Source organism: Manacus candei, unplaced genomic scaffold, assembly GCF_025592945.1.
Source record: "Manacus candei isolate 608988 ecotype Guabito, Panama unplaced genomic scaffold, ASM2559294v1 h1tg000028l, whole genome shotgun sequence".
NCBI classification, from domain to species: Eukaryota; Metazoa; Chordata; class Aves; order Passeriformes; family Pipridae; genus Manacus; species Manacus candei.
The window spans coordinates 24977513-24993404 of record NW_026138076.1 but is presented as its reverse complement, the minus strand read 5'-3'; the positions used below and the strand labels follow the sequence as shown (position 1 = coordinate 24993404).

Sequence of the window (15892 nt, the reverse complement as noted above, 5' to 3'; positions counted from 1 at the left end):
TCTTAGGAAGCATTATTAAGCTGGGAAAACACAACCAGTACTGAGTTGCAAAACACAAGCTGAAAAAAAAAAAAGAAAACCACAACATCTTTGAATAGTTTGTCTTTATTATTAGACTTTTTGTGTTGTAAACACTGAAAACTGCAGCAGAGAGCAAATGAAAGAAGCAGCTCCGTTTATCCTTTTGCATGAGTTAGTGCATAGATTTAAATGTTTAGGAAAAAAATCAAGCAAACATTTTAGCATAAGCTGCTTTCTCTTTCTCCTTTTGGGCTTTTATCTTCTGCTTGATTTTGAGTGTTTCCGTCTGGATAGCTGATTAAAAAGAAAAATCATGACAGTTACAGTAATCACTTACATTAGGTCTCCTAATAGGTTAAGACCAGGTCACAATGCTGGAGCGAACTTACGTTATTTCATTTAATAAAACTGCATTCAACCTTGGATTAGGTCAGATAGTAGCAGCAAAAAGCCTTGTCCCTGATCCTGTGTTATCTGGTAAGGTCACCACGTAGAGGAGTGTATAGCAAGCACAGTATTGGTGCCGACACAGAATTTATGAGCTAAAAATCTCACCCACTTTGACCAGGAAACTAAGCTAGTAAGAGCCCTGAGAGATAGGGACATGGTTCAAGAGGAATGCTGTTGACCTACATAAGCAGGTGTTCCAGTGCAACAGAAGCATCACTTGCTGTATAAAACCAGGTTTTCCACCTCAGTGGGCTTTGTGCTCAATACATCAGTGTTTAAGAAGCCAGCATTTTAGGCATCACGCTGGTATAAATTCCTACTAAATACTACCCTGCATACTTTGTTAAATTCTTAACAGATTTTATGACGAAACAGTTTTATTTTACCTTTGTCTTCAGGGGCTATTTCATGAGCCTTTTTAAGATCAGCCTTCAATAAAAGAGAAATATAAATTAATGGTCTGATGAAATTTTTAGATTTAAGGAAAAAAAAAAAGGTGATCATTACCAATGCCTGATCGAGATCTTTTATTCCCTGCCATCCTTGGGCCCGTCTGTAGAGAGCTTTAGTATTTGCAGGATCTATTTTAAGAGCCTGTAAATTTAATAAAATTGTCACATTAACATTTCTTATACTTCACAGCCTCCCATCTCCACAAATGGCAAAATTCACACCAGCAGACAATCTTCCCAGTTGGTTTGAGGGTAAACTGTCAAAACATTAACTGTATAAAAAGGAATGCTGTAATGCAGCACACTGAATATCTAGCTAAGCGGCTTCAATACCACTGCACCAAAAGTGGTCTTTTGTGAAGGATGAGCACACAGGAGGCTAAAATGGAACAGCTGTGTGTGTGTATATATAGCTAGCTGTCAAGGCTGAGGAGCTGCTGCAGTTCAAATTATCCTAACCTTGAGTCTCACCGTACAACTCTATATTGCAGCTCCTTCCTTCACACCAAAAAAACCTCAAATGACATCATAAATAAAACACAGATTTCCTGTAAAGCTTTTTTTCCCTGTAGGCTAGAAAGACACATGCAGGCAATCCATTTCATCATGCTTCAGGAACCTTGCCAAGTTCCAGTCATTACGCCTTTTTTGAGATTAATGTTTTCGATAATGTGTATGTGCCAGCTCTAATATGACAATATCAAAATAGGAAATACAAAGAGATTGTTCCACTATTTGATTACTTCGATTATTTTTTCAAAATACCTCAGTTAATTTGGCTAGCTAGCAGTTACCTTGCCTGTGAAAATCACATTCTTCCTGCAGTTAGTTCTACAGTGTTTTAAAGAATATAGTTTCTCAGTGATTAGAGGGAATGTCTTCACAGAAATGTGTCACTTTATTAATTTAATTTATTCACTTTAAATCATTAATGTGGATTATAAACATTAGACAACACATCCTTATTTTTTAAATCACATCAGTATTGGCTGTTAATACAAAGGAAGTGTTACTCCAGGCACTCCCCCTGATCAGTCTGCTATAAAGCCTTCAGCCTCTCTCTCCTGTGTCAAGAATTAGGGGTCTGTGTTGAATACACATAGGTAGCATTCTTTGGTTTTACCTCGACCATTGTGCTTACAACTATTTCAAGGCAAGGTTTGTTTGAACAGGCTCAGCTGCTCATAATTCCTTATTTACACCAACAAATGCATGTTTTACAGGTTGTTAATTTAAATTCCTATGGGCCTTAAGAAATCATAAAAGTGTATGGTTTCTCACTAACAATTACCTAGAACTTTAGTAGCTAATTTTAGGAAACTGGTGCTCTAATTAAAACATTGATACATTGTGACACATAAGCTAAATCCCTTTCAGAAGTCTATTACAGCTATGGAGTTGTCTATATCCAACAATTATTTAATCTCAAAAATAAAGGAAGTGTGATTGTCTTCCCACAGTGGCAAGTATTATGATTAATAATTTCTATCTGTAACACTTAAAATGTTGTTTTAATTTTTACCATTTTCTCAGTGACAGGTATCACATTACACAGTTTTCTTCTTTTTTCTTTCCTCATTCCTCATTTGTCCATTGTGAATATAGGTTCATGAAAGTTTTCCATGTGGTAACACCATCAGCAGGTTAGAAAGCAAGCCAGCTCTCTAATGAGCTCTCGCACAGATTAGCTGAGACTCCTGCTTTCAGCATGAAGCGCTAGGAGATGCTGCTCAGGATCCTCTGCTAACAGATAAGAGCGTTCTTTCCTCTGTTTCCTTCAAAATTTCAGAGTTTTACTAAAGTATTTAAAGTTTCCTTAAATTTACTAAGTTCTCACTGTATCCTTTTTTTTTCAATTCTAGTGGTTTTCCATATTTATATTACCTTCTTTCTTTTTTCCTATTCACTTTTTTCACCACTAAGCCTACCTGAAAGGTTAGTTACTTAGTTAGAAAAGTCACTTTCATGAATAAAATATGACACCATCAAATCTAAAAGCAAGTAGAACATTTTGCTCATAGTAGTCTTCCAGAGAAAAGTACTCCCCTTTCAGTGAAGACAGTTTAACTCTTTGTTCTGCAAACCAAACTGACAATGACAGTAAGAAACAGCCCTCTTTCCTTTGTTTAATGATTCATTTCAATTTCAAAATCTTTTTAAAAAGCCACATACTGGAAAGCTAGTAATAACTTCACAATGAGCTTCTACTTTGTTTACTTTCAAATCGTAAGCTTGTCAGAAGACTCCTTAAAAAAGCTTTGCAGTTTCAGTCTACCTTTTCTATTTAGGCCAAATGTTAATCAAAATGCTAAATATTAAATTTACCTCTGAACAGCTCTCAATGGCTCCCTGCCAATCTGACAGTTTTAGTTTACAAGCGCCAATGTTTAAAACACAGGTCAAAGCAACAGTCTTCAACTTTGGTTTGTCTGCCTCCTCTGCCACTGCTTCAGAAGCTTCTACATACCTGCAGAAAAACAGATTCACATAGAACATGTATTAGTGTTGCAACTTTCAACTTCCTTGTCTATCTTTCCACAGATATGTGCAAACTGGCCTATCCAAACTACTATTTCTAAAGCAGCTTCAATTCCACTATTACAAATGTTTATTAAACTAAATACATAAAACCCACCCTGATGAAAAAGATCAACTCACTGGTGAATGTTTTCCTGTAATTCCTAGTCCTCCATGCTGCTAGCATGTACTAGCAGCATTTTCTTAGACAAATGTACTATTCTAGACAGCAGGAAACTGTTAGAATTTATTTCAGTAAGTTTATTATCAAAAACCATGTTGCTCATCAGAGCCAAAAAATCAACACCACTGCTGCACCTTCCACATTCATGGAAAGCTTCATCTCCAGTTCCCTCAGTAATATTTTAATTAGCTTAGGCATTTATGGTTAAAATCTGAAGGTAACTCTACTTTGTACAGGAATATGGTTTTATGAGCATTAGTAACACCACCTTCTTCCCACTGTTTTCCTTTATGACTTTTTTCCTGAACTTCAAAACTGATACTTGTTCAAGATTAAGCCACAGCAGTTACTGCATTTCTCTTACAAAAGCAAACTGACAGGCAAACTGTATCTCATTAATTACAATGTACTACAGCTGTCTGGTTTTTATTTCAAGTGGCAAAGGTCTGTTGTGGATACAGAAGTCTCAACTCTTTAATGGCCTACTTAATAGAACTTCAGTAGCTTTTATTTAAAAAAATAAAAATCATGTGCTTGCATACATTCACATTTTAAGCACGCCATGATTGATGCAGCCTTTGCAGATCAATGCCTGTGTAAGTTCAATTTTGCATGCTCTGTCTTTTGAGTGTTACATGGTTTGTATATAACTTTGGATCACAGAAATAAGCAATACTTAAAAAGTGAATTAGAAGTAGTTCCAGTGATTTTTTCCACTTGCTGGGAATTATGCAAAAGATGAGAAACAGAAGAGAGAGAAAAGAGTAAAAAAAAGTAAGGAGAAATGGAACACAAATCGGTATTATGTTCAAAACAAAGAAAACACAAATATAATATTTATAAATCACACCAAAACATCAAAGGCTGCAACCATTCTGGTAACAAAATTAGAGCTTCCAAGTCAAAGAAATTAGTAAGATGAGTATCAAGGGAGACAACAGGAAGTAATGATTTTTTTTACAAAAAAGGTTTAAATTCATACATACAAACTTAAAAAAAAGGCTAAGAAGCAATAAAACAAGAAAAAGAACAGGGGGCTACAATGGTTACTATTGGTAAAAAGAGAAAGCCATGGTGTGCTAGGCGAATTGTACATGTGCCATTGGAGACACCCTGGTAAGAGCTATTCTATTCCTATCAGTTCTGGCAAAGTGCCAGCTAAAGTCCACCATTCCTACATGAAGTATTAGATTTTAAGATACAATAACAGAGTGTCCACAAAAGTATGGCCCCCTAAAGAAGAGCTGGAATGATCAGATTTGTTTAGTCTAGAAAAGTTACTATGCTTTCTACAAGGAAAAATAAGCACTTAAGAGGATCAAACTGGAAGAGCCTTCACTGGGTGTGCTTAAAAGTGAGCAAGACAACTAATAGTAAGGGATGGCATAATTATACCTGGTATTTACCAAAGTATGGGGGGAGAAAATAGACAGATACAACACAAAGATCCTTAAAGATCCATTCCAGCCTTCTTTATATATGACTTCCAAAAGGTTTGCACAGAAATCCTATTTGCTTCAAGGTTTGTGTTGGTCTATGATGGGCCTTTTGAGGGCAGTGGGAGACACTGCATCTTGGGTTAATATCTGCAATTAAGGAATTCATTTTATGCTTCAGAAAGACATAATTTATTTGAAACCCAGTCACTTAAAAACTCTGCTGAAGCACTACGTATGCCTGAATTTTTTTCTTTCCTTATCATTATACTAGTTACCAATGATCATTAAGAAGGCAGGGACAAAGGTCAGTTTATTTTTAAGAGATGTTCATATACTGAAAGCAAAAAGCTTGGAAAGAAGAAAGGAGCAGTATGGAAATAAAAGCAGAAAGACCATGATTTTGAAAGCAAGTCTGAATTATACATGGAGTCAGGATGATGGTATGGAGCCTCAGAATAAAAACAGTAATGAATGGATAAGAATCACATTTGTCTTTTGAACTTACCGATTTCCTAAACTTACTGCTCTTTAGAAATCAGAGAAAAAGTATCTCCCTCCTTTGCTATCCATTAACTATTCTGTATACTATTGTTCTTTTCTTCCCAGTTATGCACCACCACAGCAAGAGTGTTAAAAAAGGACTATTTAGTCAGTTAGAAACAATACTTCTGCCTATAGCTCTTACATAGCAATCAGCAGAAGACCTACATAAGTAGCCAAAAATCAACCAGGTGTTTTCCAGATTCAGAAGGCTCTTTATATAAAAAAGAGAAGAGCAATGCAACAGGCACTTTTTAAATGCACAAATCATTGCTTCATAGCAGTATTAATTTGGGTTACAGGAACTATCTGATTGAGTGATGATAGCCTTACCGTAAACTTTTACTATATTTTTTAGCTGCCATTGCCCAATTTTGCGATTTGAAGAAAGTATTTCCTATATTCTTTGTGTCTTCTGCTATGGCCACAATCTTGTCAACCTAATAAAATAGATGGGAAATATACAGTATGAATGTGTTTATGAAAGAAGTCTTGAAGTAACTAATGCTTAACAGTAGGATCCCACATCCATCTTCCTTCAACAATTATAAAACCTTAGAATAGAAATACTCCAATTTTAGACAAATACCAGCTTCAAACCACTTCTATAATATTATCTACTTTATGAAACACAAATGTCTCAAAGATTAAATTCCTAGTGGGTTTTCTACACTATGAAAGGTGAGAAAATACCAGAGACAACATAGCAGTTCAGCTCTTCCTCCTAAATGCTGTTACCCACATATTCATTATTTAAAGAAAAGAAGATATGCTAACAATCAAAGTATTCAACCAAGATTGCCTATTCTTGAGAAAATATTATCTGCTTCTCAAAATGGTATCAGTCACATGAAATCTGCACCCTCTTAAACTAGGAACTCATATCAACACAATTTTCCTTCTCCCTAAACACTTAAAATAACCATGGAGGGAGAAAAAGAACAACTGCTTGTCTTTATCAAATCCATCATTTCTATTTCCAGACTCATATACACTTCTGTGAAGTTACTTTTCCAGTGGCAATAAACAGTCTGTAATTACTGCTGCCTGTAACACAGTTGTCTTAAGCTCTGTCAAATGTATATATTGCCATTTGTAATACTATCAGTTTACACTTCTACCCTACTAGAAATAATGACCTTGAAGAGAACAGAGTGAGACCAATGTCACCATGGTTTCTGTAGTTGGTTTATATGAACAAGTTTAAAGTTAAAGGACGCAGACACCTGCCAATTTCAATTCTGCACCACATCAAATGCTATCCAAAAACATTTCCACAAGCTGAAATGCTTCTCAACAGCCAGATACAAGGAGTTCCTGTTTTCTAACTGTAATGAGATTTTACTATTCTATTTTGTAATTCTGTATTTGCAATCTATACATGCAGCTCCCTTTTTTCCTCTCTCACAAATCACTGTTTGACTTACACAGTTTGTCTAGTTCGCTTTCATGATAAGAGTAAAATCCTGCAGATGAGCTGCTTTCACCAGTCTGCTCCCTAAATTCCAACCATAGACTTTCCTTCAGTTTGAACAATTTGAAAAGCAAACAACTACTGGGAACTGAGAATGACTAGCTCTGATGCAGTAAAAATCTGTTTTCTAGGAAAAATTTCTAGGAAGTGAGGCAAAGTCTGTTTAAAGATGGTTGTTTAAAATATTGCACAGAAAAAGTGTTTAGGTACAACATTAAATTAGTCATCCGCAGGATGGAGTTCTAGTAATTGCAATTTGACACTACAGCACAAACAAAAGTAAAAAGAAACCAAGAATAGAAAAAAAAAGTGTGACAATTGTAAGTAAATGAGGTTTTAGTTACGGGGGAAAAAAATCGGCTGCAATTAGCACTGAAAAAAAGAGATAACAATCCCCTCCACAGCATTCTCTTTCCTAAAATACAATACTACTGTTTAATCAGGACTTTAATCCATTCTTAAGGAAAAAAGCTTAATGAACATCATCAGAGACACCATGTAACTACCTACAAGTCTTGCTTTCTGTAAAATACCTAAGAAGAAAAATACTTACATCTTTCAAGTCTATATCTGAATCTTCAGGAAAATCTGGATGAGCATCTCCAGATCCATCTTGGGGAACAATTCCCCAGTCATCTCCTTCCTTTAGCTCTCCACAATCGGCAATGACACACAACTGAAAAAATAAAGTGTAAATAGCAGTACTGCTTATTAAGACAATTTAAAAAAAAAAAAAAGCCATAACTTCTGAGTGCTCTCTGAAATTTTTTGAAATTCAGTAAAAAGGCTTTTTCATCTGTTGTTTGGGTGCATTTGTCTCAGAAGCCCATCACATCATTAGCCTATCCTCATCAAAAGGCTTTTATCACACTAAGTGTTGTGCTCAGAGGAGCAGCATTCCAAGAACACCAAACCCACGCTTCACAGAGAGGCTGGAAGAGGAACTGACAACAAGCTGAGCTACAGCAAAACACAAGACATGGAAGTTCTACTACATTAGAGACGATGGTTCTTTCTTCAACTGCCAAGTAAGTCTTTTAAAGTTACAGAAGTATTAATTTTTCAAACACCCACAAACTGACATGACCTACATACTGATTGCTTTTTCAGAAACACGACTTCTGACACAAAATTTATAAGAAGGTAGGGTTGTGAATTCCACCTTTTAATTTCATCACCCATCCTACACTTCTAGCAAAGGCTTCCACCCTCCCAGCTGTGTTGAAGAATAAACTGTTTGTGCAGGGGAAATTTAGAGTGTAAGAACAAAAGCCTCTTAACAAGAACAGTAAAATGGAAATTAACACTGTTAGCAGAAACAGCTGTCTAACATTTAATACTTTTAAACATTACACCAAGCATTTAAAAGAAATGAATATGCATCGTACAATGGAATAATAAACATCATCCCTCAGTGCTTTGCATTTTGTTTACCTTAGCAGGATTTTCTCCTTTTACTTCAACGTTTTCGAGTATTTTAACTACACCCATTCCTTTGATCACTTGGCCAAACACCACATGTTTCCCATCCAGGTGAGAAGTAGGCACAGTTGTAATAAAGAACTGAGAGCCATTAGTACCAGGTCCTGCATTTGCCATGCTCAGCAGACCTGGTTTATCATGCTGCATTGGGGAAAAAAAAATCACAGTCAACATATATGAAAGATCTGTTAGAAAACCATGCATAAGATTCTGTAAAGCTGTTCATATATATAGCAAGGACAGCCATAGCAACAACTTGGTAACCCAGACAGTTACATACAGTTAGCAACTAATTTTACCTATCAGACTGAAGAGGGCAAATACTCAGTCTTTATTTGCCCCCCCACCAATCTAGCAAGCACAGCCACATGTGATTTCATGCTTTAACACCTTTCCACTGCTTCTACACGGGGCCCCCTGCCCAGGTTTAGACATCACCTCAGACACATGAAATTCCTCACTGGATTATTCAAGACTACTGGCCTCCAAAAACAAAGCTAAACACCACTTAAACTAGTTTTAATGTTACACTGCCAAGATGGCTAAGTACTGTTAATTTTATAAGGGCTACTTACACAAACTATATTGCAAAACAGTGGAGTTTAGAGGACTGTGGTCTTTGTTATTTACAGGGTAGCGTTTTGTTGGGTTTTTTTTAATCTCCTTCACTTTCCTGGAGACAGAGTTTTTAATCTGTTGGGATTTTTAACCATCTAATTATTTTGGCTCATGCTGCCAGGCCACAAACTAAAAAAGATTATTAAACAGCCTAATATGAGATGATACTGTTTATCTTGTTTCCCATAAGTACTTTTTCCTTTTTGGAAATAAGAATTATCTTGTTCCATCTCACAGATTATTTCATTTTCACTTGTACTACAAAAAATGTACTTTTCATATGTGTTGTGATATCTCATTTAACTGGCATGATACAGCCATTAAGATTTTATTCTCTCCAAGTTGATCCAGTTACTAAGTGCAAGGAATTCTGTTTAATGTAAGTCAGTATGTCATACCAAGGCATTGGTACATGTCTAAAGTGTGCGTGCTTTGGTATTCCTATGAAATTTGATACTGTGGGGAGGAGGGGAGTGGAAAGAAAAAGTATGACAGCACAGAGGGTATGGAAACAGAAACTGCTGTGAGGCACACCTCAAAGCTCGGTGGGAGGTTGACTAGTTTGAGACAACAGTCTGAGACAGCTGTATTTAAGCACTTGGTTTGTCCCTATATTCTCAACTGGTTTGAAGAACCTGTTGAAAATTGTTTTCCCATACAGTGTTTGGACTTCCATGGTGGCAGGGAGAACTCCTTGCCTAAGCTCTTCATCTGGTCATAAGGTACCATGAGTCTGAATCTTTTAATCACAATGTAGTTTAGGAACTCTGGGAAAAGATTGTACAGCTGAGAGCTAGATTGGCACCTAGCCAACAGAAATCTACTGGAATCCTGACTTTGTTCTAACCTTGAAACTCACCCTGAGAGTCACAGATGGCAAACAACAGAGAGAAGCGTGTATTCCACAGCAAGAGAAGGCATCTGGTAGGAACAGAGCGTTGCAGGAATGTGGCCTCCAAAAGAAGTATCTGACATTTTGCATTGTACTTGCTGGCAAACAAGTTAAAGAATGGTTCCCCCACAGAAGAGTTTTGCAAATACCATTTGAGGCTGGTCACTGATTCACTGCCCAAGACCTGTAAATCTTACCTTTCCCTCTGCCCTCCCACCCCCCTACAATTACAGCTAATGCTAGACAGCAATGGTTTGTAAACAAAAAGCCAAGTAACAGTAAGTTCTGGCATTGCCTTACACCTTCAGGTTTAACTTTTGTCTGTAAAGATCGGGGGACAAGATGGAAGGTTACAGACAGGAATCTGGTAGCTTCGGTCTTCACACTTACTGCAATCCCACTTCATTTGGGACCAACTCTCAACATTAGTTCTGTGATGAGCGTCTTTATTTATAAACAAAACTGTTGTCATTCATGCATTTTCTTACCATGAGTGTTTTGAAAAACACTGCAGATACAGTGTCTTTCCCATGACTGTTTCTGCTATCATTCTGCAAGTTCATTAAGCAAGCAAAAAAGTCAGGATAAAAATCAGATTCTCTGACAGATTCAAGGTTTGCAAAACTATACCATGGTAACTATGCTTGGTAAGTTGGGTGTTCCACAACAGGAGATCCATCAGCTGGAGAAGTGACACCAAAAAAAGCCTAGTGGGATTGATCTGAGATGTGTAAGGGGACTACTGACGAAAGTCTTGCAGTTTACTGCAATTTACAACAAACCATGCAAACAAGACAAGAATAAACTGCTCCAGTGTCCTCGAAGCATCAACAAAACAATTCACTGTTGTCCGAGACAGCAGGTAGAGAACACCTTGCAGGACTGCTAGATTAAGTGCAAGATCCAGTGGATTTCTATGTAGTAGAGGCATTTTAACTCCCACTAAAAACCTAACAATACTTGGCAAACAGATAACAGGAATCAAACTCCCAGACTCTGTACAAGATCCTCATGAGTTCCTAAACTCATCTCTGGCACTTTGACAACATTTGTTATAGCTGAGCAGTCAGAGAAGTACAGAAATGGGGATCATTTGCATCATGTTCAAAATTACCTCCAGATCTCAAAGAACAACCAAAAAAGTAATGATGACAGTCTGCTTCTCAGGGAGCTAGAGATCCTGTGACAAGGACCAATCCAAAAGAGTAACTTTTCAAAGTAGTGCTATGGGCACCACCTTAGCAAGTGTCAAGAGTTCAGAAAACACCTCTCACAACTGTAATTATCTTTATGATGAATACTGGAGACACATTTCCAACTATGGCTCGAAATCTAAGTCCTATAAGTCCTCTGAGGAGCGGCTGAGGGAGTTGGGGTTGTTTAGCCTGGAGAAAAGGAGATTCAGGGGTGACCTTATCACTCTCTACAACTACCTGAAAGCAAGGTGGGGGCTGGTCTCTTCTCCCAGGCAACTAGTGGCAGGACAAGAGAAAATGGCCTCAAGTTGCACCAGGGGAGGTTCAGGTCAGGAGGAGTTTCTTCACAGAAAGGGTTGTGAAACATGGGAATGGACTGCCCAGGGAAGTGATGGAGTCACTATCCCTAGAGGCATTCGAGAAACGACTAGTTGTGACATTATCATGTAATTGACAAGATGGTGTTCGGTCAGGGGTTGAACTCCATGATCTCAAAGGTGTTTTCCAACTTAACTGATTCTGTGGTTCTGTGAACTTGGTAAAGGATTTTGATGTCTGATTAAAGGACTGTCATATTTTCTTTTCCTAAAATAGTTTGGAGGCAGGCACAATTGCAATTAAGGCTTTGCTTTAACTCCTGTTACATTTTTCAGTCAGTGTTGTTGAGGAGTCTCTCATATGCTATCACACATAACATGATATGAAAACAGCTAAAGCGAATGCTGAGAACTGTTACTCCTACAGCAGCAGGTGTCCTGGCTGTTGTAAGGGGTACTTGCAGAACATGTTATTTTTGTTTTTTCCAAGTAGTACTCCTACCCAGGTTCAAACCACAGTTACTGATAGTTCAAGCACAGGGGGCTTTTTCCAGTCACACAGCCCTTTATGTACAGCTGAGACCACAGATGAACCCTCAGAACAATTATTATTGTTGCCACTTTTCTCCAGAATACCTGACTGCTAGCCAAAAAATGTAAGTCATGGTGTACAGGTAATACTTAAATTTGGAGATCTTCAAATGCTGTATAAATTATAGGCTTAAGGTACACAGATATGCTGACAGGAACACTTGTGTGTGTAAAGCATACACACATGCAGTCTCCCTGGTGTCACCAGATGTTGATTTTGTGGATGAAGATTTAGAATCATGTGCAGAACTCTTGCAGCACAGCTCCCTCCTCTCTTCCTGCAGCGGGGCTGACAAAACTGCTTCTGGGACACACTAATGGTTGCTAGTTATGAAACAGTGGTAAGTAATGGGAGAGGCAGGAATTTCTGACATGAAACCCAGTATCTTTGAATGTTCAAGTCTGGATGTTCATGTTTGGTGTTCAAGATGGAAACGTTTAAGGTCAGATGGGGCTTTGAGCAACCTGGTCTAAAAAAAGGTGTCCCTGCCTGTGGCAGGGGGGTTGGAACCAGATGATCTTTAAGGCCCCTTCCAACCCAAACCATTCTGTGATCTCTTTAAATGAAGTTCTCAAATCCAGACCTTTCAAAAGCTTGCTTTGTTCACAGGACATTTTCCCAACGTTTTGGTTGAATAAAAGCTATATATAAACTTTTACTTGCCATATCATTGAAAATAACTATAGTAATGAAAACGCTTTCTTTTAAATTTTCCTTTAGATTAATTCTGCAATCTACCATGGATTTCCCACTTCTTAAGAAAAGTATTTCTCACATCTAATCTTATGAATATTATTAGTGTATGAAAAAAGCATAAAATCCAATTAATGCTAAGATATTGTAGATGCTTCAGAGTAACAAAATTTGCCACTCTTTTAAAATAATACCCTTACTTAAAGGAGAACTACTGTTTAAAATTAATTTCTGATGGTGCAATTAAGAAGAAAAGTAAAACTACAGTTCTTTGTTTTAACAAGGCTGACCTCTTTTTGTATGTATTCCTACATGTATTTGTTCCACATTCATGAATGATCAACTAATTTGGGGCTGTTTTGCTGCATTCTTTCTATTGCTTAAAAATACACTAAATTTGGACTAAAAAGCACTAATTCTGACCTTGAAGAAAAATAAAACTTCACCAACTGAATACAATAATATTTTCAATAGAGTACCTTATAATGAAAGTTTTCATCTTCAAATTTTTCACCATATATACTTTCTCCACCTGTGCCATTTTGGTTTGAGAAATCTCCACCCTGGACCATAAACTGCTTAATAACTGTAAAATAAAATAAATATAAAATGTATCACCAAGGCAGGGAAGGCACGAAGAGAAACAATTCAGAGATGAAGAGCAATCCTTGTCACCAGCACCTAAAAAAGCCCAAAACCCACCTTTTATTTATTTATCAAGTGTCCACTAAGTACTCCTTCAATTTTGTGGATATCGCTTGATATTTCAACCTTTACCTGAAATTCATTTCAACCTGTTTACAACTCAGAATAAACTAGTTTTACTATTACTAACTTATTGGTAAATTTATAATTTACTATTGTCAGTGCAGGGTAAGAACATCTAGCCATTAGGAGGATCAAAAAGTCAAAAACTTTCAGTCAAGTTATTTCTTAAACAAGTCCTTGAAATATTATTTAACACTATTTCAAATACTCATGGTAGATAACTTGTTACCGATAGGAAAACAGAGGGCTTCATAGAACTTACTCCTGTGGAAAGGACATCCTTTATAATGGAGAGGTTTTCCAGTGGTAGGCCCTGTTCCTTTTTCTCCTGTACATAACGCACGGAAATTCTCAGCAGTTTTAGGTACAATGTCAGCAAATAATTCAAAGACAATGCGTCCAACTGAAATGACAAAGAGAGAATGAGACATATTTTTTTAAGTCTTGTCCTTGGCACGGTGATGTGTTGAGCATTATATGTCAAAAGAAATTAATGTTTCTAACTTTATCATTTTATTTACATGACTATTAAATTTCCACTTGGGGGGCTGCTCCATGGCAATTGCTGGTAGTTATACTGGGCTTTTAGCAAGGTTATTACCAACAATGGATTCCATTCTGTCAAGAATAATGTAGGAAGAATAGAGACAGATTCCACCAAAAACTAATGAAAATGCTGAATGCATTTTCTGCCAAAAAAATGTGTATGGAAAATCACACACAGATATATCAAAGCCAAATCATGTATTTTAATATGCACACTTATTTTATGTCTAATTTAACATATACATGTAGCTTGTTCAAGCAAAAGTAGATGAAATATAAGAAAGACTGTTTTGTGTAGACCTTTATTTGAACAAAAAGCTTATGCCAAACACATATACCAACCCTACTCCTCTATCTCTTAAACCTGAATTTTACTAAGACACAGTAATAAACATTAATTCCAAAACATGCCACGTTTTAACCGAAGGACATGAAACCTGAGCAGGTAACACATCCTGTAATAGTCAATAAATGGATTCTGTGCAAAATTCTTATCCCTTCACAAACTGGCTTCCCAGGGAAGCTACTTCTCACTCCCAGCAGCTGCCATCACTTGATGCTCCTGTTTTCTCATCAGCCTCACAGTCAATTAATTAACATAACTTCACTCTACCGGAAGCTAAATGTAAATACATTAATTCTAATTAATACAGGAACGAAAACAAATTAGACAATTGAAAGTCAATAAAAGGCAAATCATCCTAGAGACTTTCTTCTATTCCTTTGAATAGCAGAATGAATAAATGAGAAGCAATATCCCGACAAAATTTAGTCAGCCTCAATCCCGGGCATATTTTGAAAACCTACACTTCCAAGTATTTCCTCAGCTTCCATGTTTTTGACCGTTTGCCCAGATTTCCGAATGACCTCTGGCAGCACTGGCGATGCCAAGAGTACCAGGGCTGCCGTACTGCCCTGAGCTTTCAGTCCCGCAGACTCCACTGCCCACCCAGCAGCCAGGTACGACTCGCCACGCCGCGGCAGGTCCCAGGGCTTGGAGCCCGGAATGGAACGGGCGGCCCTGGCCCACGGGCAGCACGTGGAAAAGGCGCGCAGGACCGGCCGCCCACGTGGGCAGCACTGGGAGCCATGGATGGGCAGGGACGGGCGGGCAGGGCTGCCATGGGAACGCGGGGCAGGGGTCACTCATGGCGCTGTGTGCGCACCGGCACCCCGGCATCACCCACGACTCCTTCCCCGGCCGTGGGGAGAGGGCGCCAGTGCTGACATGTTGTCTCTCTCTAGACTCCGGAGTCCCGGCGGGAGCGCGCAGGGCCCCGCGGGGAGGCCTGTTCGCGGCGGGGCCGCCCTCCTCCTTCTCCTCCTCCTCCTCCTCCTCCTCCTCCCCGCTGCCGGGCTGTGCGCTCGCAGCCCGCGGCAGCACCTCCCAGTCCGTCCCGGCGGTCTCCCCCATGGAGAACATTCCGCTCGGGGCCGCGCGCGATCCCCGCCGCTCCCGCCGCCCTCCCGGGCCCCGCGCGGTCCGCACGGCACACCCCGGCCCGGCCCCGGCCGTCTCGCCCGGGCGCCGTCCCGCCCCCTCCCCACCTCGCTCGCCCCCGATGTCCACATCGAAGAAGGCGTGGGGGTTGCTGGCCTTGCTGGGCCGGGCGGCAGGGGACGGGTGCGCCATCCCGCAGCTGCCCGCTGGCGCGGTGGCTCCGCCCGCTCGGCCGCCCGCGATCCCTCCCGGCCTCCCGCGGGTCGCGGC

General features: G+C 39.0%; 1 protein-coding gene across 2 annotated transcripts; it reads right to left on the bottom strand.

Moving 5' to 3' along the window:
* Positions 1 to 87: 87 nt before the first annotated feature.
* Positions 88 to 15892, bottom strand: PPID (peptidylprolyl isomerase D). 2 transcript variants are annotated; one of them, XM_051790725.1, is made up of 10 exons: positions 15730 to 15892; positions 13898 to 14038; positions 13347 to 13453; positions 8512 to 8700; positions 7631 to 7753; positions 5937 to 6043; positions 3249 to 3390; positions 979 to 1065; positions 858 to 900; positions 88 to 315 (listed from the first exon to the last, which is right to left on the bottom strand). In XM_051790725.1, the coding sequence occupies exons 1-10, from the start codon at positions 15812 to 15814 to the stop codon at positions 227 to 229; spliced, it is 1113 nt and encodes a 370-aa protein (XP_051646685.1). In that variant the 5' UTR covers positions 15815 to 15892; the 3' UTR covers positions 88 to 226. The 2 variants fall into 2 exon arrangements, with proteins under 2 accessions (XP_051646685.1, XP_051646684.1); XM_051790724.1 differs by having other exon boundaries at positions 858 to 1065.

Coding starts and splice junctions, on each gene's coding strand:
- PPID (XM_051790724.1), bottom strand. CDS start 15,814: ATGGCGCACCCGTCCCCTGCCGCCCGGCCCAGCAAGGCCAGCAACCCC. Junction 3,391..5,936: donor AAATATAGTAAAAGTTTACG/GTAAGGCTATCA, acceptor GTTTTTCTGCAG/GTATGTAGAAGCTTCTGAAG. Junction 1,066..3,248: donor CCATTGAGAGCTGTTCAGAG/GTAAATTTAATA, acceptor TTAAATTTACAG/GCTCTTAAAATAGATCCTGC.